This window comes from Pogona vitticeps, chromosome 14 (assembly GCF_051106095.1).
Source record: "Pogona vitticeps strain Pit_001003342236 chromosome 14, PviZW2.1, whole genome shotgun sequence".
Classification (NCBI taxonomy): Eukaryota; Metazoa; Chordata; class Lepidosauria; order Squamata; family Agamidae; genus Pogona; species Pogona vitticeps.
Genome location: NC_135796.1, coordinates 114780 through 139234, shown reverse-complemented (window position 1 = coordinate 139234; position 24455 = coordinate 114780). Strand labels below are relative to the sequence as shown.

The window sequence follows — 24455 nt, the reverse complement described above, 5'->3', positions numbered from 1 at the left end:
TCACCACTTCTTCAGAACAAAAACCTTGTGTCCCAGAAGCAGATCTCTTTATGTGGCCTGTAACCAATGAGGGAAAGAACAGGCCTCTAATAATGTGTGTGTAAGAGACCACGCGTGACACCTGGCCCGTCGTCTGCTCTCTTCCCGTGGGGGGGGGAACGCTCCTTTGGCGGCACTGGCACTCAAAGAGGAGCCGGTGGGTGCAAATCAGGAAATCAGGGTGTCGCCCTCTGGTGCTCATGGAAGGAAAGCCACCACAGAGCATTCATATGGGGAACGGACCCTGTGGCTGAGTATCACAAAACAGACTGTGGGCCTTTCTGCTCTGGCCTCAGCCCCACACAAGACCGGAATAGCTGCCCTCCTGAATGGGGGGAAACCTTGTACCTCCAAGTAGAACTCCATGGCGGTCTCAAAACTATCACGCTGTGCTGCCAGCTGGGCCAGGTTTTTGTAAGTAGAATACTTCAGCATCAAGCCAGGATGCTTCAGCCCTTCCCTCTCATCACCAGACGGAACGGCCTGAACGTTATAAAGGAGAAAACCCACTTAGCGACAAAGTCTTTTTTTAATAACAAAGAATGAGCTAAAAGTCATTGGGAGATAGTTCTCAAGGCCACCCAAGCAAGTCTAAGAGAAGCAAAGCAAGGCCCCCAACTAAATTCCAATCAGCACAAAACAGTTCAAGAATTAATGGGCCCAAAAGCCAGCATCACTGGGGAATGGATGACAGTGACGCCTCTTCCCTTCTAGGGACCAAAGGCTCACTACTTTATTATTTATTTAAATACTTATATGGTGCCTTTCTCCTAAAGGAGAGAAGTATTAAAAGAAACAAAGTTAAATAGAGGTTCCTCGAGCAGCTCTTTTCCAGCAAAGGGAACTAAACCCACCGAGAACTCGCCTGGCCTGGCAGGGCAAGGAACAGCCCTTCCTGGTTCAGACCGAGAAGGGAACAGAGCTCAAAGCAGGGCCTAGAACTGCACGAGATCCCTCCTGGGATGTTCCCAGTTTCTCTTTAAAAAAAAAACCAGGCAGCAGGTGCCGGAAAAGACCGCCCTCCATCTGAGCCATTACAAAGGATGAAGGAGACTCTCACGGCCTAATGAGAGGAAGGTTTTCCTAACAACGGTGCCCTTTTGCTGACCTCTCGCAAGAGGCGAGTCTCCAGAAGTTCATGGTAAGCTCTGGCAGAGTCTTCAAACTGGTCGTGCTTCTGAAGGTCCAGCGCTTTATGGTACAGGGCAAATGCTTCGGCTTCCTAGAAATCAAGAGGGGGACTCTCGTCAAGTACATTTTCCTCAAAGAGGGAAAATTCTCCCCAGTGCGCACAACGTGTTAAAACTGCTCTGCTCCCAAAGGGAGAAAAACTCCACAGCCACCTACTGCAGGGAGAAGCGCGGCGCTTTGCTTCCAGTGGGACAGAAGCATCCCCTGACAGCCCTATTGTCACAGCTGCATCCTTAACAGAAAAGTCTGATAGGATGGATGCTCTGCTCATGATAACTTTTCGGGATGTGGCCACTTACACTTTTGCTTAAATTACCCTGTAAGACAATGCGGACACACTGTAGAAACAAATCCATCTGCAACTAGATTTTATAGTGTTTTTCAGCAAGCTCTACAGTTTGGTCTTTGTTCTGCAGATAGACAGGTAGCCAATCCCAGTCAAATCTCTGGCGCTGCTGTTATTCTGAAAATATATTGAGTCTGACCATCTATCAGCTGGTTTACAGAGAGAGGATGGAAACAGCACATGGCAGCTTGAGATCCCAGCTTTTTCTGAAAACACAGTTTAAAGAGATCACTGTCCCCTAGGGAGATGGCAAACGTGTGCTTAGCTTGGAGGCAGAGGCAAAAGCTATGGATCTCTTCTTCACAGTTACGTGGGACTGCAGGAGAGTGCAAGCCTGGAGCTCCTCTGTGATCGTGGGAAGCCATCATCTCTGACTCAACCCAAATTGTCCCATGGAATTTCCATTCCCAGAAGGACTCAAGAGTCGAGGGCTAGAACTGGACTTTGCTTACTTGAGCCTCCTTTGTCTGGGTTTTGTGACTTTTAAAGGTCCCCTCATGGTCGTCTTCAACAGTGGAGCTGGCATTCAATGCTGCAATCCTTATCTAGATGGGGAAAAGGGGGAAGGGGAAAGAGTCAACAGGATCCCCAACAGACCTCTTGAAATGCAGTCATGGCCCTTATTCCCAGAATTTTAGTCATTTACCCCTCCGTTTTGCCAGCCACGGGGTGTTGAATGAGGATATCAATAAACATACACCACGGGAAGAGAGAAGATGGTATTGGCAGAGTTCGCCAAGAAATTACGAAGCCTTTTGGACAACAGTTTTCCAAGGAAAGTTGACACAAAAGAAATAGCATTACCCTTTCCACCATCTGATGGGGATTTCTCTGGCCTGACCTAAGATAAACAAGAACTGTGTTCTCTTGGAGAGGACAGGTCAAGCCAGGGAAATACCTTTCACAAGTACCTTCTGGCTCTCACAGAGATCCACAGAAATAGCTTTCTCTAAACTAGCAAGGAGCTGAAAGGTACTGTACCATGTCTGGAGAGGATCAGTCTTCCATCCACCTCGTCTAGAAAACCGGTTCACTCATGAATCTAGGGAGAAGAATCATCCATGAGTGAAAGCATGCAAAGCATGGAGGTCTTGTGGGGCTCCTGAAATCTATCTACTTTTATGTGCCATAAACTGCCCAGTTCCCTGTCTCATGTAAGGGGACTGCAGTCCATGAGAGCTTGTCCCAAATAAAAACTGTTCATCCTGAAGGTGGCACAAGAATCATCACCTAAAATGCCGCATTCCCCCTTCCAATGAAAATGTAATCATTTCTTGATGGGGAATGTGTGGAAGAGCCAAAACATCCAGTCAGCCTTCTGATGCATGCTGAAATACGTAAATGTTAAGGCTCCTCAAACCAGTCAATGTGAAAAGAGGGATGTGGAGCCAGAGGTCAGGAGTTTGATTCCCTGCTAGGCCTCCTTGGCAAGAGCTGGACTGGATGATCCAGGGCGTCCCTTCCAGCTGTCAGTCTCTAAGAGGAGAAGGAGGAGGTTGCAGTTCAGGACAGGTGGCAGAAAGCAAGAATAGAATCCAATTTTTAAAGAAACAAGTGAAATAAGTGGTTTAAATATTCAAATGTTCCCGTTAACGGCTTTATTGAATTTGGTTAAAAAAGATCAATTGTTGCAAGAAAATAAGGACTTAATAGTAATAATGATTACATCAGCAAGGTTAATTTTTGCAAGAAACTGGAAAAATGATAACCAGCTCAATTTAGAGGAATGGTACAGAGAACTATGGGATAGAACAATTAATGATAAACTGACATGTGACATGAAAATAAGAAGAGGCCAATCAAAAAATAATGATTTTAAGAAAATATGGAGTGTATTCTTGGAATATATATATATATTTCGGAGAGGGAAGGAGTATACATGGAGGGAAGAAACAAGGAACTTTTGGAGAGAAAATGGATTGAATGAAATTAAATGCTAGTCCTGAGGATGATGGTGGCACTAATGTAATATGTAATATATATATTTTTGTGGCAGTAGGTTTATGTTGTGTAGCTTAATAATAATAAAAAGAAATGACAGGTGGCAGAAGACAGGTAGGAGTCCGGTCCTGTGAGACAAAGTGAGTTGACCGCCCGCCCCCCCCCCCCGCCATAGAATGAAATGGCCGAAGGAGGCCTCAGGAAGAGGGACAAGGGCTGCCCTTCCTTCTCTGCCCGGAGGCTGAAACTGACCAAGGGAGAAGGGAAGGGGGTGGGGGTGGGGGGGGGCTGCGCTCTCTGTGGGGCCCCTCCAAGTCAGGGCCCCGGAGTCTGTCTGGGGGTGGGGGGTGGCCGGGCTGGGGGGCCTTCCAGGCAGGGCGCCGCCCCACACAGGGGAGGGTGGAGGGCCTGCCCGGGGGCGGGGGTTGGCGGCGGCAGCGGCGGCGGCGGCGGCCCTTCGTCAGGCCTCTCTCCCCGTCCCCGTCCCGCCCCCCCCGGTGCATCGGTGTCCGGGCCCCTCCCGGGGCGAAGACCCCGCCCGGGCCGGGCCGGAGGGAGGGCGGACCCCCGAGCAGCGGCCCCGACCACAGCGGGCCCGCCCCCCTCCCGCCCTGCCGTCGACCGAGGCCCCCTCACGTTCCGAGCGGGCTCCGCAGGCCCCTCCGCGCCCCTCCCTCCCTCCCTCCTCCCCCCCTCCGGGGCCGCCCCCACCTGCTACGCCCGCCGGGGCTCGGCGAGAGGGACCCGGCAGCCCCCCGACGGCCTCCGGGCGGAGCGGCCGAGAGGAGGAGGGAGGGAAGCCCCCGGGGCGAGGCGAGCAGCTGCACCGGCCGGGCGTCCGCCTGTCAGAGCCGGTCGCGGAAGGGGCGGGGCGGCGGACGCCGGGCAGGAGGAGGCGGAGCTAGGCGGCTTCCCATTGGCCGACGCCGGGGCCGAAAGGGACCCTGGGATGCGGCGAGGAGGGCGTGGCTGCCGGCGGAACGTCGCCCAAGACTCAGGAAAAGGGAAGAGCGGCCCTTCCGCGGGGCAACGGCGGGTCTCCCTCGTGGTCCTCGCCTGGAGCGGATCACGTGACATTCCCCTCCCCGCGGGAGGGCTCTCCGCACAACGGCCCTGCAGGGTCGGCCCCGCGGAGCGCCGAGGAGGGGGGCCGGTTTTTCGGACCGAGGGCCGCCCCCGCCCTTGACCGCAGGGGGAGACCCCCTTCCCCGAGGAAGTGTTTCCGCGCCCCGCCCCGCCCCGCCCCATAGAATCGCTCCTAAGCTTTCCCACCCACCCCCCGGAGAAGCGTATTTATTCCCCCCCCACGCCCAAGCCCGTTACAGGAGGCGCAGCAAGAATTCCCCCCCCCGGGCTTTTGCGAACGGAGGGCGCCGCTCGGAGGGCCCGGCCGTCTAGGAGGAGGAAGAGGCGGCGGCCCAACCGCCTTGGGGGGGGGGAACCGACTCCCGCCCCCCCTCCAGCCGTGAGGGCTCTTTGCCAGCACCGGGGGGGGCGAGGGCGATGCCGCCTCCGCGCCGAGGGGATTTGATGCCCGCCCCCCTCCCTTCCCCGGCCGGTTTCTGGACCCCGCCTGAGCCGGTCCATCCGCAGAATTCCGCTCCCGCCTCGCAGCAAAGGAGCGCCTGGGTTGGGGGCCCTTCCTGCTGCTCTTTGAAGGGTGGTGGCCAGGAGCTGCGCGGGTGCCGTGCCCGTGTATACACACACACACACACACACGTATATACACACGCGTGCAAGAGACCCCGGGGCGGCTGCTTTTTCCTTTCTGAATTTATCAATATTTATATTTATTTATTTATTTATTGGACTTATATACCGCCCCATAGCGCTACAAGCACTCTCCGGGCGGTTTACAATTCTAATTATACAGGCTACACATTGCCCCCCCAGCAAGCTGGGTACTCATTTTACCGACCTCGGAAGGATGGAAGGCTGAGTCAACCTTGAGCCGGCTACCTGGGATTTGAACCCCAGGTCGTGAGCACAGTTTTAGCTGCAATACAGCATTTTAACCACTGCGCCACGAGGCTCAAAGCAGTCATTGTGAAAATAAATACATAACACGTCCAGGTGTCATTCCGTAGCGGGGGGGGGGGGAATTCCAATCGCCACGGAGGGGCCGGGGTGTGGCCAGTCCTCCGTCCCCGGGGCCCCGCGGTCCAGTCGCCCGGCGCCCTTCGCCTCCCGTGAGCTGGACTGCCGCCCCTGCGCCCGAAAGCCACCGCCTCTCCGGCCAGCATCCCACCCTCTGCGGGGCAGGACCCCTCCCCTACGCGGCCCTCCCGGGGGGGGCCCTCCAAGAAAGCGAGGCGACCCGTGGAGAAGCCAGCTTTTATTGACTGCGGGCCCGGTCCGCGGCCGCCCTGGCCGGTTCTTCGGGGAGGCGTCCGAGCAGCCGCGGCTGCAGGATCCCGGCTGACCGAAGGCCGGGCAGCGCCGAGGGACGGAGGGGGCGCCGGATCGACCTCGGGGCGGGCTTTCCCTCCGGGGCCGCAGCTCGGGCGCTTCCAGGCTCACAAGAAAGTCATGACGGTGCCCTTCTTGCCGATCTGCCAGGGCTCCAGCGGGAAGAACCGGATCATGATCCTGGGAAAGGAAAGGAGAGCTGGGGTGACCCCGTCGAGGGGGTTCGGTGGGAAGGGCTCCTCCTCTGATCTCGGCTCCGGGACCCTCGCCACCCCACGGGACACCGCCTGCTCCCTCCGCAGGACGCAGCCCGGGCAGCTGCGGGGGGGGGGGGGCAGGGCAGGCAAGCCGCCTCTCCTCCCCGCCTCACCCGCACCACCAAGGTCCAAAGGGGAGGGGGGAGGACGCGCGGAAGGGACGCCCTCCCCCCCCCGGCAGACGCCCCTTTCCCCCGGGGGGGGCTGGCACGGCCGAAGCCCGGCAGGCAGGGGCTCTGCTTTCCCCCCTCTCCCGCCCCCCAACCCCGCTCCCTCCGGCGGGCCTCGGGGCGCCCCCCTCCCTCTAGATGTTCCCGACGGCGCTCGGCTCCCAGGTCCGGAGGGCGGCAGCGGCAGCAGCGGCCTTCCTACTCACCGGTCGGGCGCCAGGCGGAGCTCCCGGGCGAGGAAGTCGAAGAGGCGGGCGCTGTGCGCCTTGTTCTGCTCGGCGGAGCCCACCACCCCGACGGAGGACACGCAGAGCAGGGCGCCGGGCGCCGCCGAGCCCCCCACCACCAGGGCCGCGCCGCCGCGCACCGACACCGACACCCTCTGCCCCCGGGACCCCAGAGAGAGAGAGAGAGAGAGAGAATGAGGAGTGAGGGAGGCGGCGAAGAGGGCCCGTCCGTCCGTCGCCCGCCCGCCCGCCCGCCGTTGCCGGCACGAAGGAAAGCGGGGGCCTCACCTCCTCCGGCTTGCCCAGGATCTCGGCCGCGGCCGAGCAGAGCTTGGCCGGCAGGTCCGGGGGCAGCTGCGCCGCCGGCAGGCTCGTCTCCAGCTCCACGAAGGGCATCGCCGGGCCGGAGACAGGCGCCGCTTTCCCCGGGATGGGCTTCCCCTGCGCCGGGACGGCCCCTTGCGCCCCGCCCGTCCAGGCGGGAGGGCAGGCGGGGCGAGGCGAGGCGAGGCGGGCTGCTCGCTCGGGCCCTTTCGGGCAGGAAGGGAGGGAGGCCGGGGCTCCCCGCGAGCAAGCAAGCCTCCCTCCCTCGATCGCTCGCTCGCTCTCCCGCCCGCTGCGCCCGAGCCGGCGGAGCAACGGCCGAACGGAGGAGGCCCCCGCCCCCGCCGCCTCCCTCCCTCCCTCCGGGCGCCCGCCCAGACCGGCCCGGCCCGTTGCCCCGGGAGTCCGCGAGGGGGGGGGAGAGAAGAGGAGCAAGAGCAGGCGGGAGGCGAGGCGAGGCCCGGGGGCCCGGCTTTATTTATTTCAGCATCTTGAGGATCGCGGGCTTCATCTGCGCCTTGAGCGGGGGGTCGACGGAGATGCTCCGCAGCTCTTGGGGGTTCAGGATCCGGGCGTGGGCCTCCGCGAAGAGCTCCTTCCCCAGGGTCACCTCCACCCGTTTGCGCCACTCCTGGAGTTTGGGCCGGCCCTCCAAGACGTCGCAGCCGGCGCCCATGGGCTGTGGGGCGAGGCGGGCGTGGGGGGGGGGAGAGAGAAAGCAGCTCCAAATCGGTGAAATCCCTGAAGGCCCCCACCGGTGCCCCCCCCAGTCACCTACCACATGACAGGGGGGAAAGGATGTGGGTCCCAGCAGGGGGAAAGGAGGGACTGCAGTGGGTGGGGGCCCCTGGCCAAGTGGAGGGACCCCCTTGGGCTCTTCCCTGCCCCCCAGCACCTCCTCAGACCCCGAGGAGGGGCTCCCCAGGAGGAGATCCCGACTGGCAGGGATCCCCTTCTTGGGGAAGGTCACCCTTGGCCTGCCGGACCTGGAAGAACCGAACCCTGAGCCCGCCTGGGTCCTTCTGGGGGAGAAAAGTGGTCTTAATTTTTAATCTCTCTCCCCATTTCTACAATTTGCTCTTGCCGAATGTTGCCCTACCTAGAAAACATTGCCACCTGAGAGTGCTGTAAATGAAATAAACAATACCGTTTTGCTCCTGTGGGAATGTCGATCTGGTGTACTGGTCCTGTGCTTTTGTGATTTGTCTTTGTGAGCTGCATGCCACAACTTACAATCTGTAGACACCCAGTGGTCTGCACCTACTTGTCCACAAAGGGAGGCCCCCGCCAAGACCGTGCGTGGTTCCTGGCGGGAGGGAACAGGGCCCATCGTCCCCGGCCGGCGGCCGCCCAGCTGCTCCTGGGGCCTCACCTGCATCAGTTCCACAACGGCAACCAGGTCGGCCAAGGAGATCTCGTTGCCGATGATGAAGGGCTTCTCCTGGAGGAACTTCTCCTCCAGCTTCTGCAGGGAGAGGTTCAGGTCCTCCATGGCGTCCTGCACCTTCTCCTGAGGGACCTGTTGGCCCAGGAAGAGAGGGATCACCACCTGCCCAGAGGAGAAAACAGAGAGGGCTCATTTCCTCTGCCGGAGGGGCAGCACGTCGTCTTCCTTTCAAGAGGCCACTCCTGTCACGTGATCTGGCTCGAGACCGGTCCTCCTTTGAACAGCTGCCCCAACCAACTCTGGGTCAAAGAGAAAGAGGTGTCGGGAGGAGGAGGAGGAGGAGGAGGAGGAGGAAGGGCAGCCGCCCAGGACCGGTGCGAGGCCCTTCGTCCAGCCCATCCAACCCCTGGACAGCAGCCACCTGGACAGCTGCTGGTGCCCCGCTCACCTGAGCAGCGTCTTCCTCCCCCTCAAGTGACAAACACATCGCAATGAAGTCTACCTGGCAAAGGCAGCATCTAATTTTGCCCCTGCGCGTATCGGTTCACAAAGGCAGCGTTAGGCGGATCAGACCCCTCGGTCATCCTTCTCTCCAGAGGAGAGCGGCCACTCCGGCATCTGGCCCCGGAGGTGGCTGTGGCTGTGTGGGTCGGTTGTCCTGTCTTGGCTGCCTGGAGGAATAAAAGCCATACTCTCCCTGGCGGGGGGTGGTCTTGAACCCTCATCCCAGGAGGGCTGTGGCCTCGGCCCGAGCGGCTGTGCCCTAACCCTAACCCTTGCCTTCTCATCAGTGCTATGGACACAGGTGTCAGACGGCCAGTCCCGATCCGGGCAAAAGTCTGACCGGAAATGCAACCTCTCACCATGGGATTGAAGGGCAGCAAGGTGGGGGCCTCCTCTGAGGAGCCCCTACGGACTCCCTTCTTTCCAGGGGAAAGGCGGGGAACAGAAGGCGTCCCTTGTCATAAGGCTGCTAGACCTCAGGAGGACTCGCCTTGAGCCACAGGATCTTGGAGGCAGTGGTGCGGATGTTGGTGTGCTGCCAGGCCAGGTATTCATCCACGCGGGCCCTCTTCTTCATGTCTGGCGGGTACCAGTGACTGGGGGTGTTGTACTTCCGCGTCAAGTACAGCAGGATGGCTGTGCTGGGGGGGGGAAAGGAGGAGGGTTGGCTGGAGGCAGCGGGGGGGGGGCGGGGGAAGCTGCCCGTTCCTTTTTGGACTTTCTCTGAAGAGCTTTCACTGCAGGGGGCTTGGCTGGGAGAGAGGACGAGCCTTCCCTGCTCACCTTGGCCCTGGCAGGAGGAGGATCCAGAAGATTCCCCCAGGGAAGCCAGCAGGTGGCTGGTGGAGGCACCCGGCGGAGGCTGCTGCCCCTCAAAGGCTGGCAGAGTGGGGGGTCTGGCCCCAGCAGCGGGCCGTGGGTCTGCCGCCTGGAGCTGAGCTCACCTGAGCCCCAAACGCAAATCTGCAGGCAGGTGGTGGTGGGGGGTCGTTGGAGGGCCTGCCTGGGCTGATGAGATGACCGATCCCTTAGGTCGTCATGGTAACTGAGCAACCCCCACGGCAGAGCAGCAGGAGGGGGGGCACCTGGCCTCTCTCCAACCCCACCTGGCCTCAGCCCGGCCCTCCGCTCACCTTTCCTCTAAGGTGAAGTCTCCGTCTTTCAGAACCGGCACTTTCCGCAGGACGTTCACCTTGTTAAACTCTTCGCTGAACATTTGCCCTGTCAGGGAGGAAAGAGGCCGGCCCGCGCCCTTCCGGGCATTACTGGGGCTGCCCAGCAGCACACCCACCCGCTCACCCCCGCCCCGCCCTGCCCTGCCCTGCCCTTCTTTCGGCCCTGCCGACCCCCCCACCCCCCACTCCGAGCCAAGGCCAGCCAGAGACGTCTCACCGCTCAAGCTCTCCCCCAAAGGGTTCCTCATGTTCCTTTGGGACCCAGAGAGAGAGATTGAGAGATTGAGAGAGCTTTACCTTTCAACATCTCAATGCTCTTCATTATGAAAGGGATGTTGTTCTTTTTGGCAAAGATGTAAACGGCCCGGCTGGGCTGGGAGAGCAGGTCCAGGTAGAGTTCCAGCACCATGGCCAGGCCGGGTCTGGGGGGTGGTGGTGGTCCAGGGGGAGAGGAGGGGGAGAGGTGGGAGAGCAGGGTGGCAGGCCAGCTGCCCCCCCCCACGGGGACCCCTGCCCTGCCCCAGCTGATGACAGAACCCTCTTCCCTGGCTCTTGATTGGCCAGCAGAACAAACAGCTGCTCTGGGGGGTGGGGGGAGCTGAGCAGCCAATGGGGCGAGGCCCTAGGAGTTCTGTTCCCAGGCCAGGGGGCACCCAGGGATGGGGGGAAGGCTCTCCTTCCAGGCCTTGCATGCAGGGCTGGGTCTCCCCACAGGCTCTTCCTTGCCCTGTCTCTGTGGCTTGGGGACCCTCCACCTGCCACAGGCGCAGCTTCACCCTCTGGAGCCACCCTCCGGAGAGCTCCTGCCACGTACAGGGGAGGCCTCCCTGGCACCAAAGGGAGGGACCAGCCAACAGCCCGTGGGCAGAAGAAGCCCACAGCCGGTGGAGAGGACTTTAGTCCTTGGGGCGGTCTGCAGTGAGGAAGTCCTCCCGGACTCGAGCCACCCCTAAGCTCTCAAATGCAGGCTGCGGGGTGGGGGTGGGCGTGGCAGGGGGAGGGAGGGAGGGCCACGAGGCAGTTGCCTTGGCTACCTAAAACCTAGCATCCTCTGAAGGGTGGCTCAGCCGGCCTCGCAGATGTCTCAGCCACCAGGGGCCCGACAGGCAAAGCAAGAAGGCCCCGATCCCCCAAAAGGGGGCCACCTTTTTGCTCTCCTGCTTGCAAAGCACATCCCCCCAGCGTTTGGGAGCTGAATGGAGGGCCCGGAAAGAGGAGATCTTCTCAAGAAAGGGACACTGCGGGCGGGGCATGCAGGGGCTCCACCCTGAGGCTCCCTTTTTTCGGGGGGTGGCAGTCCTTCTGCCTGGGGAGGAGCCGGGCCTGGAAACATTGGTGCCCTTCCAGCAGCAGAGAGCAATGGGGGGGGTGTGGGGGGGTTTACACTCCTTGGACAGACTATTGTTGCACCCTCTCAATGGCAGCACCCCGGGCCAAAACTCCAGCCCTCCTCCCCCTCTTGTTACAGCTCTGCGCAAGCCAGGAGTGCAGGAAACACAACCCCACTTGCCAGCCCCCCCCCCACAAGGCATGGCGGTCCCTCAGACCCTCTTCTTGCCTCTCAGGGCGCGCAGCCAAACCAAAGGGGCAGAAATGGCCCGGCTCCTGCTCCTCTTCCCGCCACCAGAGAGGATGCCAGGCTGGGGGCTGGTGCCCCAGAGCCCTGGGGGGTGACCTAGACTATTCTCTGCCCCACTGACTCCCGCCGGCCCCGCGCGGATCCCCCGAGTGTCCCTGGGCAGAAGCAGGCAGAGGCAGGACAACTCCGGCAGGGAGCTTCCTTCCGAAAGCTCTTTATTCACTTCATCATCTTCAGCAGTACAGGGGCCAGCTGCTCCTTCAGCTGGGGGTTGATCTGGATGGTGCTCAGCTGCTTAATATTCAGAATCAGCTGGTGTGCTTGTAAGAAGAGCTCCTTGCCAAGGGCTGCTTCCACTCGGTCGCGCCAGGCGGCCAGCTTGGGTCTGTCCTTAAAGATGTCACATCCGACACCGACCGGCTGCAGAAGAGGAAGGGGGGAGAGGGAGGGGGGAGGGAGGGGGGAGGGAGAGGGAGGGAGGGAGGCAGCTGCGCTGAAGGACTCTGAAGGAAGGCCCAGAAAGGAACACGTCCAGGACTTTAAATGACAAATAAAAACGTCGTCTCTCAGGGCGAGTGCCAAGGAAATGATGGCTTGCAACCGGTTACTCCCAAGCTCTGGGAGCCTCCCCACAGGGGCGCTCCTGGGTATCATGCCCTCCTGGGCCCTGGGCCTCTCAGCGCCACCAGAGCGGCAGCTCCTGGGCCTGTCCCCATTCCTCCCCTTGGCCCTCCCAAGCTGGGGGGCAGAGGGACCGCTGCCCACTGTAGTCCACCCACCCACCCATGCCCCCAGCCCCCCCCAGCTCTCCTCAGGCACGGACTCTCCTCCCGCTGCCTCCTGCAAGCAGGGCTCTGAGCACCTGGAAAGGCTGCTTGCCAGGGGAACCGTTTCCCCCAAAGCCAGCCGTAGCCTTTAATTGAAAGCAGACGGATTTCCAGAGCTTTACAGGCCAGAAACACCACAGAGGCACCAGAACCGAGAGGCCAGGAGCTCAACGAGGTGGACAAAGGGCCCATTGGAGTTTTCCTGGCATGAGATCCAGGCAGGCTTTTCTGTTGGGAGCCCTCAGGCTTGCAGACAAAGCCTGGTTCCTTCCCAGGGACCCCTCACAGGAGAAAACAAGCCCCTCTGCAAACAATGGCCGAGGAGAAAAGCTTCTGCTGTGATAAATCACACGCTTTCCTCCCTTACGGAAGTCCCTCCTCTTCCAACCAGAGAGTTCATCATGGCGAGAAAAGAGGCGTCCCGGACTGCGTAGACGAAGCCTTGGAGGAGAGAGCCTTACCTGCATGAGCTCCACCAGGGCCGTCAGGTCGGCCAGGGAGACCTCGCTGCCCACGAGGAAGGGCTTCTCCTGGAGGAACATCCCCTCCAGCTGCCTCAGAGACACCCCCAGGCCCTCCATCACCTCCTCCAGCTTCTCTGCTGGGAGCGCCTGGCCCGTGAGGAGGGGGATCAGCACCTGCGGGAGAGGACAGGCCCCCTTGGGATGAGGTACACCCATCCCCCCCATCCCGTCCCACCCACCCACTTTTCCTCCCAATAGGCACACAATGCAGTGGGGGGGGCAGGTACGGGGATGGGGGGAAGGATGTGGAGCCTTGGGGGGGGGTCTCTGGCTGACCGGGATCAAGGCTGGGGCAAGCCGGAGAAGGCCTAATCGGGAGGGGGGGAGGACAGGGGAGGGGAGGGGAATGGGGAGGGACAATTGGATGCTGGGAGCCACATTGGGGGGGGGGAATCTGATCCCATGCAATTCCTTGGGGGGGGGAACACCACGGTTTGTCAAAGAGGATTGTGGGGCTGCTCTCTGGAGGCCAAGCGGGACCCAGGATGCAGGAGAAACACAGGCTGAGGGAAAGCATGCTAAGGGGGCTGGGGGGGTGTGTGGCAGTGGAGCAAACAGACCCAGAAGGGTCTGAGGATGGGGTGGGTGGGTGACGGCCCTCCTGGTCACTTAAAAGAAAGCGGGCAAGAGAGAGGTCAAAGGGCAGGGTGGGGGGCAGCAACACAGCCGAGGAGAGGGGGCTGCCCTCCTGCAGAAATGAAGCAGGAGCCCCTTCCCGGAGAGGCTTCCCTCCCTCCCTCCCTCCCTTCCCCCCCCCACAAAAGAGGACCCTTCACAGAGGAGCACCGGCTGACCACCCACCTTGATCCACATGGTCTTGGGGGCGTTGGCCCGGATGTTGGCCTGGTGCCAGGAGAGGTACTCGTCCACCTTGGCTCGCTTCCGAAGGTCTGAGGGGTACCAGTGGTCGGGGGTCTTGTACTTGCGGCTCAGATACAGAAGGATGGCCGTCCTGCCCGGGGTGGATGGGAAGGGGGAGGGGGCAAGGGGGGGATGGTCATCTCTCTCCTCCCTACACACACACACACACACACACACACGCCCCGCAAAGCAAACCCAAGCAACAGGGCTGATCCAATGGCCTCTAAATGGAAAAGGATGGGAATCCCAGTGGATTTCCTGCAAAGGAGATCCAACGCGGTCGAAACGCCTGGAAGAAAGGGGGGCCCTTTCTCTCATCCTTACAGCAACCTCCCACCTCTCCTCTGGCACCCGGTATCCGGGTGTGTGTGTCTGTGTCCTGTGTCTTTCCTTACCCTTCTGCCAAAATGAAGTCATCTTCTTTCAACACAGGAACTTTCTTCGCCAAAGTCACCTTGGTCGGTGGCCCTAAAACCCAGCCCCGAGCAGGGGGAGAAACTGCAGTTAGAGCCAGTGGACCCCTCGTGCTTGGAGGAAAGCGGTGGCTCCCTCAGCTGCCCTCAGGCACTGCCACCACCGCCCCACCTTCACCCGGGGGGAGGAGGTGCTGCTGCTGCTGCTGCTGCTGCAGGGGTGCCCCCTTCAATATCCAGAAGACCATTCTCCCCAGAAAAGCTGCTGGGAAAACCCTTAGCCATCAGCATGCCATGAGTATGCCATGGCCACCCAGGGAGGTGGGGGGGGGAGAAAAGGATGTGGGGAGGGGTGAGGTCAGATGCCTGGCGGCTCGGCACTTGAAACACAGTAGGGGGCCTGGCCACAGGCCGCTGTGGGGAACCTCACCAGACCCCAAAGGGAAAGGAAACTTAGCAAGCAGCAGGAAGACGTGGGCTACTGTTCCTGTGGGCTTACACCAGAGGAAACGCCTTGGTCTCCAAGTCCCCTCAGGGCCCTTTGTTGTCTTGAAAGAAACCTTGTTTCATCTTTAGGAAAAGGCAAAAATGGTCTTCTCCTGCAGCGGACAGACCCTCCTGCCGCCCCTGGAAATCTCAGGAAGGAGCCCGGCGGAAGGAGGGCAGCCTGGAGACCGCAGGGGGTGGGTGGGATGGGGAGGGACACAGAGCGGAGTGCTGGAAATCAGAGCGGCGGGGGGGGGGGAAGGACTCTTGAGCCTCCCTGCCCCAAGCAGGCGGGAGGGGTGGCAGGGAGGGGCTTCGCCTATCCTGCTGGGCAAAAACCTTCGTGGTGAGGGTGTCCAGGTGTGGAAGAACCTCCTCGAGAGCGCCTGGTCTCTTTGCTCAGCAGAAAGCGGGAGCCAACTTTCCAAAGGGAGGGAGAGAGTCCGGCATGGGAGGGGGGGGCAGCCCCAAAGTGCAAAGTTCAATGAAGGGGAGGGACTTGGGTCTCTTATCTCTGGGACAACAAGGCCAGGACTTGACCTCTGCCCCCAAAGAGGGCTCTTGCCAAGGGTGGCCGCTGGGCCAAACAAGGGCCTCCGTCAGCCCCCCCCCCCCCTTTCACCCTCCAGCCTGACGCTCTTTAGACTCTTTCTAAAGAATCACCCTGCCTGGGTAATGGGAGGCTGCCAGCAGAAACAGACGTCACAGGTAACCCGTTATTGGAAGGAAAAGATCCTTAACAGCTAGCTGGTCATGAAAGGCTGGGAGCCGCAACAGAGGAGGAAAGGAAGGAAGTGGAGATTATGAAAGAAAACGTGTTTCTTCTTGTACTCATTTAAAGAGGCCTCTCACCTGGTTGCGCGGAGCCCTCTCCTCCTCCTCCTCCAGCGGCCGCGCTGGTCCCCAGGATGGCGTCTGGCGGGAGAGAAGCAGCCGCGCCATCAGCGACCCGGGCGGCGGGGTGGGAAGAGGCGGGCGTCGGGCCACTCGGGACGTGGAGGTGGCAAAGCCTCCCCCCCCCCCCGCTCCGCAAATCTACAGGCCCCGCGGTGTTTTTGTTTTGTTTTGGTGGATCCGGCCCTGTGGCGTCCCCGCCCCTCACCGAGGCCGCGCTGCCCCGGAAGGCCCCCGGAGGAGCAGCTCGCCTTCTGCCCAGGCGGCGCCCGGATCACCCCCTCCTCCTGGGCCAACCCCAGAGGAGACCTATTTGGGGAAGGGGGCCTCCTGGAGAGCCCCTCCGGGCTCGCTTGCGCCGGCGGGCTGGGCTCTCTCCGCCAGAGCCTCGGAGCCTAGTCGTGGGCCCCCGCCCGCCGGAGCGCCCCGGCCGGGCCCGTTGCCTCGTAGGAGCCGAGCGCCTTCCGCGGGACCGGGACCGGGACGGGGCGGCGGTGTCTCGCCTTCCCCGAAAGCCCCGAACCCCTGCAGGGCCCGTGGGGGGGGGGAGGCGGGAGGAGGGCCGTGGCCCCCGGGGCGGCGGTGGGGGGGGCAGCGCGGCCCGTGCCCTCGGCGGGACCCCCCCTCCGCCCCTGCCCCCCCCGGTGGCGAAGGCGGGGCGCGGCGCGGCGGGGCTGCCTGGCCGGCGAGGAGGGCCGGGGTGCGGGTGGGGGCTTCTCCCGCAGCGGCCCCTCCCCCGGACCCGAGGCGCTCGCCCCTGCCCCGCCCTTCCTCGGAGGATCGGGAGAGGCGCTCCTTCGGGGGGGGGGAACACCCCCGTCCCCGTCTCCATTCACACAAACACACGCACGCACACAGAGCGGCACCTTTGAAGAGCTCCACGTCTTTCAGCTCGAAGGCGATGCCGTTCCTGCGGGCGAAGAGGTAGACGGCCCGGCAGGGCGGGGAGAGCAGGTCCAGGTAGAGCTCCAGCCCCATCGCGCGCGCTCTCGTCGGGCCGGGCGAAGGGGAGCCGAGTGACCCCCGCGGGGCCGCCGGAGGTAGGGCCCGCCGGGCACAGGGCGGGCGGGGGCGAGGGCGCCCGCTGGGTCGGGGCCAGGCGCCCACACAGGCAAGCGCGTGCACGCGCCGGGCGGGCAGGGAGGCAGGCAGGCAGAGCAGGCGGGCAGGGAGGCCGCCTTCTGCGGGAGGGGAGGGCAAAGGGCAAAGGCCCGTCGGGTTGGCGGGGAACCAGCGCGGCCTGCGTGGCGGGGGGGGGCACGGATCTGGGGGGGTCAGGACGGATCGGATCCGCCACCAGCTGCTCTTCCAGCCCATCCCCTCTGGTGTTACTAATTGCCCTGCTCTCTCTCCTCATTTCCCCAAGATACTAAAATAATTCCAGAACCAAGACTGGAACGGAGATTTAAAGCAACAAAGCCAGAAGGGGGTCTAAAACCCATTTCAGGCCAGGCAGCCCCTCTTCCTTCCGCCCCCCCCAGGGGGAAAACGGCTTCAGAGCTAAAGGGCCCCCTGCCCTGTCTGGCTCCTGCCCACCAACCCAGCCGGCCCGCAAGCAGGAGGGGCTCCTTGGCCGGACGCAGGGGCTCCCCAGGGTCAGGCAGTTCATCTCGGTGGACAGTTCCATTCCAAACGGGTTTGCCGTTTCAAGGTTGGCGCTGGCCCAAGAATTAGGCTTGGAAGGGAACCGACAGAATGGCCTTGGCCACCCCCACCCACAAGCATGTGGGCTACAGCCTTCTGCCCTTCCTGAAGCTCTCAAAGTGCCTTCAAAGGTTGCCCCGTGTCGCCATGTCCACGGCCGTTGTCTGCTAGAGCCATCCAGACCAGAGTGGATTCTCACTGCCTATAGGCTGTGCAAGGGCCCTGCCCCCCCCCGCCCACTGCAAGTGGAAGAGAGCTGTGCTTCCCACTGATGGGACAACAGCATGACTGGAGCATCAAATGTGTTTAAGGCTTCAGGCAGGAAGGAGGGGTGCTTCACGGCATCCGTTAGGGGAGTGGAGGAGATACCCCACGGCTGCATCAGAGCTGCAGCCCCAGCTCTTAACTGCGGTTGGACGTTAAGAAGACCAAAATCATAACCACAGAAGAACACTGCTGTACATAACTTTAGCACTGACAGTGAAGAAATTGAAATAGTGAAAGATTTTGTATACCTCGATTCAGCCCTCAATCCAAATGGAAAATGAAGCCAAGAAATCAGAGGAAGGCGGAGACTCAGAAGGCCAGCAATGAAGGAATTAGAAAAGATCATCAAGTGGTAAGGATGTGGCACTGGAGACCAAGACCGTCAGTAGGATTGTATTTCCATTTATATGTACAAATTTGAAAGCTGGATAGTTAACAAAAAAGCCTACAGGAAGAAAATGGATTCATTTGAAAGATGGTGCTGGAGGAGAGCTTTGCAGATACTCAGGACTTCCAGAAAGAAGTGGGTCCTGGAGCAAATCAAGGCCAGATTTCCTTTGGAAGCAAAAATGAAGAAACGGAGGCTGTCGTGCTTTGCTCACCTCACAAGAAGGCAAGACCCAATGGGAAAATATAATAATGCTAAGAAAAGCTGAAGGCAGCAGGAAAAGAGGAAGGCCAAGCAGGAGATCAATGGGCTCTGTCATGGAAGCCACAGCCTTCGATTTGCAAGAGCAGAGTTAGTGAGAGGACCTTCCATAAAGTTGCCATAAGCCAGGAGCAGCTTTATGGCACGTAACACACGACACACTAAACATGGCAATATGGTTTCTGTCTTTCTCGGAAAAGACTACAAACGTTTGGCTTTGCTGCCTTTATTGAGAAGGGCGGGTGGGCGGGATGAACAGTCTGTCCATCCGTCCGTTTGTCACTCCTGGACTTCACTGCACGTACTGCAGGATGGTTTGCTTCAGCTTCTCCTTCACCTCGGGGGGAAGAGGGTCGGCTGTCATGCTTTTGGAGGCAAAGAGCGGCTTGTGGGCCTCCTGGAAGAGCTCCTTCCCAAGGGCCTCCTCTACGCGGCCGCGCCAGGCCGCCATCTTGGGCCTGCCCTTGAAGACATCGTGACCGGCTGCGACGGGCTGCACAGACAGATAAGAGGCCGCTGAGCAGGACTGGTGGGGTGGCGTGCCATGCCTTCTTGGGAAGAGGTGGGAGTTCAGGGCTGGCGCCAGTGGTGACAGCTGGCTGGCGGCACGCGTAGGGGTGGCAGCCCTTGTGACAGAGGCAGTGTGGTGTAATGGTTAGACTGTGGGGGTGGGATGCAGGAGACCTGGGTTCAAATCTCCCAATCAGCTGGGAAACCCACCAGTTTCAGGCCTTGGGCCAGTCATCCTTTCTCAGCCTCCCCTGTCTTCCAGGCAGAGCGTTAGTTGTGAGGGCAACATCGGGGAGGGGAGGGCCGTGGGGGCCATGTCATCCCTCGTGATGCTCAATGGAGGAAAGAAGGATTGCAAATCTTGGCAGGAAGGCATGCGAGAAGGAAGGGGGCTGGAAGCCGAGCGGCCCCCTCCCTCCCCCTCCCCCAGCTCACCTGCATGAGTTCCACAATGGCCACCAGGTCTGCCAGGGAGATGTCGTGGCCAGCGATGAACGGCCGGTCCTGGAGGAATTTCTCTTCAAAGAGCTTCAGGACCCCATCCAGCTTCCGAGTGTGTTCTTCCAGCTTTTCCGGTGGAAGGGGGTGGCCCAGGAAGAGGGGTGCTAACACCTGCCCCAGGGGGAAAGGGCGAGGGAGGAGGACAGAGGGAGCCTTTGAACGGCCTATGGCATTTTTCTGGCTCCCATCACTCATGCCAAGAGAGAGCAGGGACGAGCAGGGGGAGGCATGGGCAGAACCTGCTGGGAACCCTGCCAGCCTCCCACTGCCTGGTTTTCTTTCTTTCTTTCGTCCCAGACTCTGTGCTCAGGACCTCCAAACCAGCTGGACCTCCTGCAACCACCCCAAATCTGACCACCTGCTATGGCAGCTGGCCACGACAGCATGGTAAGTGGTGGCCCAGCCTGGGCAGGCCTGCCTGGTGCCCTGAGGAGGACACCTGGCCTAAGTGTCTCACCTCTTTCCCAGGATGGCTGCAATTAGCATTCTTAACTTAGAACAGCCCTGCTTTCTTGCTGTCTCTTTCACGTACCTGTTTATAATTAAGGCCCCTTTGCCCTGCTCCTTCCCTTTGCTCACCTGGGCCAGGTAAACCTTGCTGCCTGCCATGCGGGTGTCCATGTGCTGCCAAGAGAGGTACTCGTCCACACGGGCTCGTTTCTGTAGGTCTGAGGGGTACCAGTGGTCGGGGGTCTGGAACTTCCTCGTTAAGTACAGGAGGATGGCGATGCTGTTCAGGGAAGGGGGGGGAGCACAGGCGGTGAGCAAGGTGACGCAGGGGCTCTTTGGCTGGTTTCCTAAGGGGAGGGAGACAACTCTGGGCACATGCGCGTGCGCACACACACGGATCACTGGGATTCTCTCACGGCACATGAGAACAGGGAAGGTATTGGCCCAGCTCTAGAAATCCAGCAGAAACTTCAACCGCCACCTCCCCATTTGAGCCTGTTTGAGTCCTCAGAGCTTTGATGGAGGCATCTTTGCCGAGAGGCCAGGAAGAGAGGGCCTTCTTGATGGCTCCTCCTCCTGCACTGTGGAACTCCTTGCCACTGCCAGCTGGGATGCCCCACCCCCACCCCTTTTTCAGACACCCGCAGCCAAAGACCTTTCTCTTTGGGCCTTCTGTGATCCACAGGTTGCTGAGGCAGGAGGGGATGTGTCACATTTTATTTCTTTCGATCTCTTTGTGGTTCTAAACTGTTTGCCTTTGGTGCATGTTTCAATGCAGTGGCTGAAATCAAGCCGTAAGGTGCAAGTCGAGTAAGTCCACTGAATCGGTGGGGATTTGGTGAGTCAGCTCCTCCGCACATTCCACTGACTCAATGCACCTACTCAAGCTGCAACTTGCTCCTGGATTTCAGCCACAAATTTACTTCATTTTATTTTAATGTAGTCGTTACTTAATACAGCCATTTACTTAGTTGCCTTTTAAGGCAAAACAAAGCTTCTCGGCCTTCACAGGTGCCACCCCTCTTTTTGTTGAAGACTGACTGATTTAAAAGTAGTTTAGCTTTTCAGAGTTTAAAAACAAAACCTTGACAGGGTTGTCTTGCCCAAGAAAAGTCAATATAACAAAGTTTTTTTTTTTAAAAAAGTTAATGAATGGCAGTGTTAATACCAAGACACACATGTTGTCCATAAAATCCGGGGTGTCATTGCAAGGAGCGACCTTGGCTTAAAAGCATTTGCTAAGACACAACCCAGGAAGAGTCCCAAAGACCTGCAGTTTAGATGGACCTCATGAGTAAAGGGATGGAACGAGGAGTCAGAAAATTCCAGTCTAAGCTGCATGCAAGAAGTCTTCCCCTCACTCACTCCTTCTTGGCTCCCTTGCAATTCCTGCAAACGTTATAGAATAATTTGCACGTGAAATCCTGGAAAACGAACCTGAAACTGCAAAGGGGAGAAAACAGAGACCGTGGAGGTCCTACCGGGGCCCTCTTCGATCAGGATCAGGACCGGGCACCTCTGGTCCAAGGCAGAGACACAGACTTCTTGGTGTGGTAGTGGTGGGGGGGTTGCGTTGCTCCCCCCTGGCACCAGACACCCTTCGGGGATACAGTATACATGTGTGTGTGTGTGTGTGTGTGTGTCTCTGGGGAGCCTGCCCCTCAGCCGCCCAGCAACAGCCTGGTCCTTACCTCTCGGCTAAGGTGAAGTCGCCATCTTTCAGGGCAGGCACTCTCCGCAAGGGGTTCACTTTGCTAAACTCTTCCCCCTGGTGTTGCCCTGAAAAGATTGAGAAAAGGAGACCCAGGTGGGCTCTGAAATCCCTCCAGAAAGGACATTTGCTCCACATTTACACAGTAAGCAAAACGGCAGTGTTAACGGAGCACGAGACCCTGCCTGGAAATGAGGCCATGTTGGCGCTTTTGGTCAAAAAGTTTTGAATCGGGAGTTTGGTGGTTCCTTTTATTCGCAGAGCACAGGGCAGGAGAGAGTTTCTAGGGTCAAAGGGAGAATCTGAACCCAGCTCTCCCATGTCGTCCTCCAACACGCCACCCATCCGCACCACACCCATCCCTCCCTGCCTCCCAGGGAAGGAGGGCAAAGGAGAGGGGGCAGGGGAAACGGATCACCCCCTCCCACTTCAGCCTCTCCCTTCGAGGCGCTGAGTGACCCCCACCCACCCCCAGGCTCCCCTTCTAGCCACTCAGTCAACAGTGCAGGTCAAAAACAACCCAGGGACCGAAGACTGAGCTCTAAAGGCACCTCTTAATCTCCGCTCCTTCCTGCAGACTGAGAGGGAACTCAGGGTCCATTCCCACCCCCCACCCCCACCCCTGCTTCAAACCACGCCAATTGGGATGAGTTCACCCCAAGGGATGCAAGGCATCTAACAGAGCTCCCTGGCACCTCCTCCTCCTCCTCCAAGCATGCTCTGGAAGGGAAAGCCTCGCTAAAGGCCCCCCCGCCCCCCCCCGCCCCTCCCCCGCCCCAGTTCAGTCCTTTTGCCCGTGGCCACTTGGCCTCCTTTCTCACCTCGGATGAGCTCCACAAGCTTGAACTCGAACGGGATGCCGTTCTTCTTGGCGAAGAGATAGACGGCCCGGCAGGGCTGGGAGACCAGGTCCAGGTAGAGCTCCAGCCCCATCCTCAGGGCTGCAAGGGAGAGCAAGCTGGCAACGGCAGGAGCGGAGGTGGAAGGGGGAAGGCCTGCCTTGTTGCTTGGACCAGGTCTGTCTGTCTAGGAAACCCAACCTCATCCGCTCCCACCTCCTGTCATGTGAAGCACAGAGGGCTGACCTTGGACTCTGATCCTCCCCCCTCCACACCCACACACCCACACACACGCACACAGAGGCTCGCTAAGGCTGATGAGGAAAAGGAGGCCCTTCGTTTGCCCCAGTGGGCAAAAGGGGTAACGACAGAGGACCTGAGGCTATTTGCAGGGGCCACAGATTTGAAGCTTTATTTAAAACACAGCAGATCAGCAGGGACATAAGATCCATGAAAAGAAGGCACAATAAAAAGAAAAGCAATACATTTCCCACACAATACAATGATTAAATGAAAAGTCCAAAGGAGAATAAGCTGCATCAAACGAAATTAAACGCATGCAAAATCACCCTTTAAAAAAAAAAACCACTATATTAACCCCTAACCTTTGACCAGTCTGCTAGCTGAAGCATCTCTTGGCCTAAAGGCTGAGAAAGAAAAACATACAGCTACCTATTCCAAGGAACAGACGACTCAGAGGAATGTGGAGCAGAACTGATCCCCAAGAAGCCAGATGGGAAAATTGGAAGGAAAAATGTAAAATAATGTATTGAAATCAATGTGTGTAACAGAAAGAGAGGGGATCAATAAAAGAAGACCACAAGGGACGAATCTCCCAGAAGGAGTCATCTAATGCATCGTGAAAACAGAAACTGCTCTCAGAATCAAGACAAACTCCGGCCCAAATCTGTAGGGCGGGCAAGGGAAGCTCCATCTTGCAGGCCCCCACCCACCAAATTCAACCGTGGCCCCTGGCTGAGTCTGAGAAACACCGGCATGGGGTGCATGGAGATAAAATGCCTCCCATCTTCCCTCAAGGACAAACAGCCAAGGCAACTGGGAACAGACTCAGGTAGTCCTTCTCTGCATCGTGAAGGCGTGCAGGAGCTGTCCCTGTGGAGGCACCGAGGGCCACCAGTGGCAACCTTTTGCTGGTCTCCCTCCATTCATAATCATGCATGCAAGCTGGCCAACGCCTGGGCTACGAGTCTCCTTCCAGGACGACCGTGGGAAGGAGAAGGGGGTGCCCAACCCCCCTCCTCTGTTTGGAAAGGAACTTGCCTTTCCAGTGTGGCTCCTCCGCCTCCTAGCAAAGGTTGACCCCTTGCCTTTGGTGTCTCGATCCAGGTGGACCAGTGGCCAGAGGGAGAGTCTTTCATCATCCAAAAAACGTCCTTCAAAGAGCAAGCCACGTGGATGGGCTTCAGCGTGCTTAACTCAGTCTGACCAAGTGTTGTGTGACCTTCAAGACTAACAGAACTTGCAAAGCAAATCTGTTAATAAAATAAATCTACCAGTTACCTCTCCGTTAGATCAAGTATGTTACTTATTTATCTTTCAACTTCAATAAATCAGTTAGCCTGAAAGGTGTCACAAGACTCTGGCCTGTTGTTCTTCGTTCCTGGAAAAACATTCTGTTCTTCCTTGAGGGGAGGCTTGGTCCCCTCACAGCAACAACAACACCACCAGCAGCAGCAGGAGGCAGGCAGGTGGCTTGGTTCCTGATGCCCCTCTGTTAGCCCTCGGCCAGGGAGGCTGCTCTGTGCTGTCCAGGGGTCCGAGAATCCACACCATGAAAGCCAGTCCCAGCCGGGGTTCGTTCTACACATGCGTGCGCCAGCTGGCCCGCTGGGAAGGCCTCAAGACCGCTTCTCGGCTCGCTCCTCCTGTTAGGGGTAAAGAGGAGGTGAAGCCCCCACAGCCCGTGGCCCTGGGAACTATGAACGCAAGCCCTCTTTGCCCCGCCTTCCCTCTGTCTGTCGGACCATCAAGAGCGCAAGGAAGGGACACCACTCTGCCAGAGGCCCCGTCAAAGGGGGGGGGCAAGACTTCTTTCTAAAAGCCCCCACTGCAGTGGAGACAGCCTCCAAGGCGAAGGGCCTCAGCCTACCTTGACTGTGTTCTGGAGCTCAGCCAGGGCTTCCTCGTACCGTGGGAGGAGAGGCTGGAGGTGCTGGCTCTTCACCAGCTGCTGCTCCAGCCTGGGCAGGCCAGCCGCCCTCAGCATCTTCAGGAACTTGCTCTCCTGCAAGATGGAATGGTGGCTGTTGTCGAACAAGGCCCCTCCCTCCCTCCCTCCCTCCCTCCCTCCCTGCCCCTCCTGCTGGAGA

The 24455-nt window shown here is 59.3% G+C and overlaps 6 protein-coding genes and 1 long non-coding RNA gene across 11 annotated transcripts in view; 1 reads left to right on the top strand and 6 right to left on the bottom strand.

The window, feature by feature from the left end:
- The window catches only part of CABIN1 (calcineurin binding protein 1), a 42551-nt gene extending 38153 nt beyond the window's left edge, over nt 1-4398 (bottom strand). For both annotated transcript variants that reach the window (XM_072983575.2, XM_072983577.2), the window contains exons 1-5: nt 4229-4398; nt 2558-2618; nt 2029-2121; nt 1148-1261; nt 388-522 (exon numbers count right to left, since the gene is read on the bottom strand). In XM_072983575.2, the coding sequence (XP_072839676.2) occupies nt 388-522; nt 1148-1261; nt 2029-2121; nt 2558-2560 (345 nt within the window). In that variant the 5' untranslated portion in view covers nt 2561-2618; nt 4229-4398. The remainder of the gene's footprint in view (nt 1-387; nt 523-1147; nt 1262-2028; nt 2122-2557; nt 2619-4228) is intronic.
- Nucleotides 4399-5837: 1439 nt separating this feature from the next.
- Nucleotides 5838-7100, bottom strand: LOC140702668 (D-dopachrome decarboxylase-like). The gene is made up of 3 exons (XM_072983384.2): nt 6869-7100; nt 6560-6735; nt 5838-6106 (listed from the first exon to the last, which is right to left on the bottom strand). Exons 1-3 carry the CDS (start codon nt 6974-6976, stop codon nt 6034-6036), a joined length of 357 nt encoding a protein of 118 aa, XP_072839485.1. The 5' UTR covers nt 6977-7100; the 3' UTR covers nt 5838-6033.
- Nucleotides 7101-7352: 252 nt separating this feature from the next.
- On the bottom strand, nt 7353-11587 carry LOC110081974 (glutathione S-transferase theta-1-like). Of its 3 annotated transcripts, XM_078381852.1 has the most exons (5): nt 10262-11587; nt 9929-10076; nt 9286-9436; nt 8277-8453; nt 7353-7583 (listed from the first exon to the last, which is right to left on the bottom strand). In XM_078381852.1, exons 1-5 carry the CDS (start codon nt 10377-10379, stop codon nt 7383-7385), a joined length of 795 nt encoding a protein of 264 aa, XP_078237978.1. In that variant the 5' UTR covers nt 10380-11587; the 3' UTR covers nt 7353-7382. The 3 variants fall into 3 exon arrangements, with proteins under 3 accessions (XP_078237978.1, XP_072839482.2, XP_072839481.2); XM_072983381.2 differs by having other exon boundaries at nt 8277-8423; nt 9929-10356; XM_072983380.2 differs by having other exon boundaries at nt 9929-10354.
- A 147-nt stretch (nt 11588-11734) lies between these two features.
- LOC110081961 (glutathione S-transferase theta-1) lies at nt 11735-16635 on the bottom strand. The gene is made up of 6 exons (XM_072983378.2): nt 16421-16635; nt 15513-15575; nt 14157-14229; nt 13702-13852; nt 12838-13014; nt 11735-11969 (listed from the first exon to the last, which is right to left on the bottom strand). Exons 1-6 carry the CDS (start codon nt 16530-16532, stop codon nt 11769-11771), a joined length of 777 nt encoding a protein of 258 aa, XP_072839479.2. The 5' UTR covers nt 16533-16635; the 3' UTR covers nt 11735-11768.
- Nucleotides 16462-23715, top strand: LOC140702669 (uncharacterized). The gene is made up of 3 exons (XR_012081902.2): nt 16462-16594; nt 19423-19512; nt 22427-23715. It is a non-coding gene; the product is annotated as an uncharacterized LOC140702669 (long non-coding RNA).
- LOC110081962 (glutathione S-transferase theta-1) lies at nt 18289-22432 on the bottom strand. The gene is made up of 5 exons (XM_072983379.2): nt 22108-22432; nt 21267-21354; nt 19705-19855; nt 19060-19236; nt 18289-18607 (listed from the first exon to the last, which is right to left on the bottom strand). Exons 1-5 carry the CDS (start codon nt 22217-22219, stop codon nt 18407-18409), a joined length of 729 nt encoding a protein of 242 aa, XP_072839480.2. The 5' UTR covers nt 22220-22432; the 3' UTR covers nt 18289-18406.
- The window catches only part of DDX51 (DEAD-box helicase 51), a 48284-nt gene continuing 46339 nt past the window's right edge, over nt 22511-24455 (bottom strand). For both annotated transcript variants that reach the window (XM_078381842.1, XM_078381841.1), the window contains 2 exons: nt 24236-24370; nt 22511-24011 (listed from right to left, as the gene is read on the bottom strand). In XM_078381842.1, the coding sequence (XP_078237968.1) occupies nt 23985-24011; nt 24236-24370 (162 nt within the window). In that variant the 3' untranslated portion in view covers nt 22511-23984. The remainder of the gene's footprint in view (nt 24012-24235; nt 24371-24455) is intronic.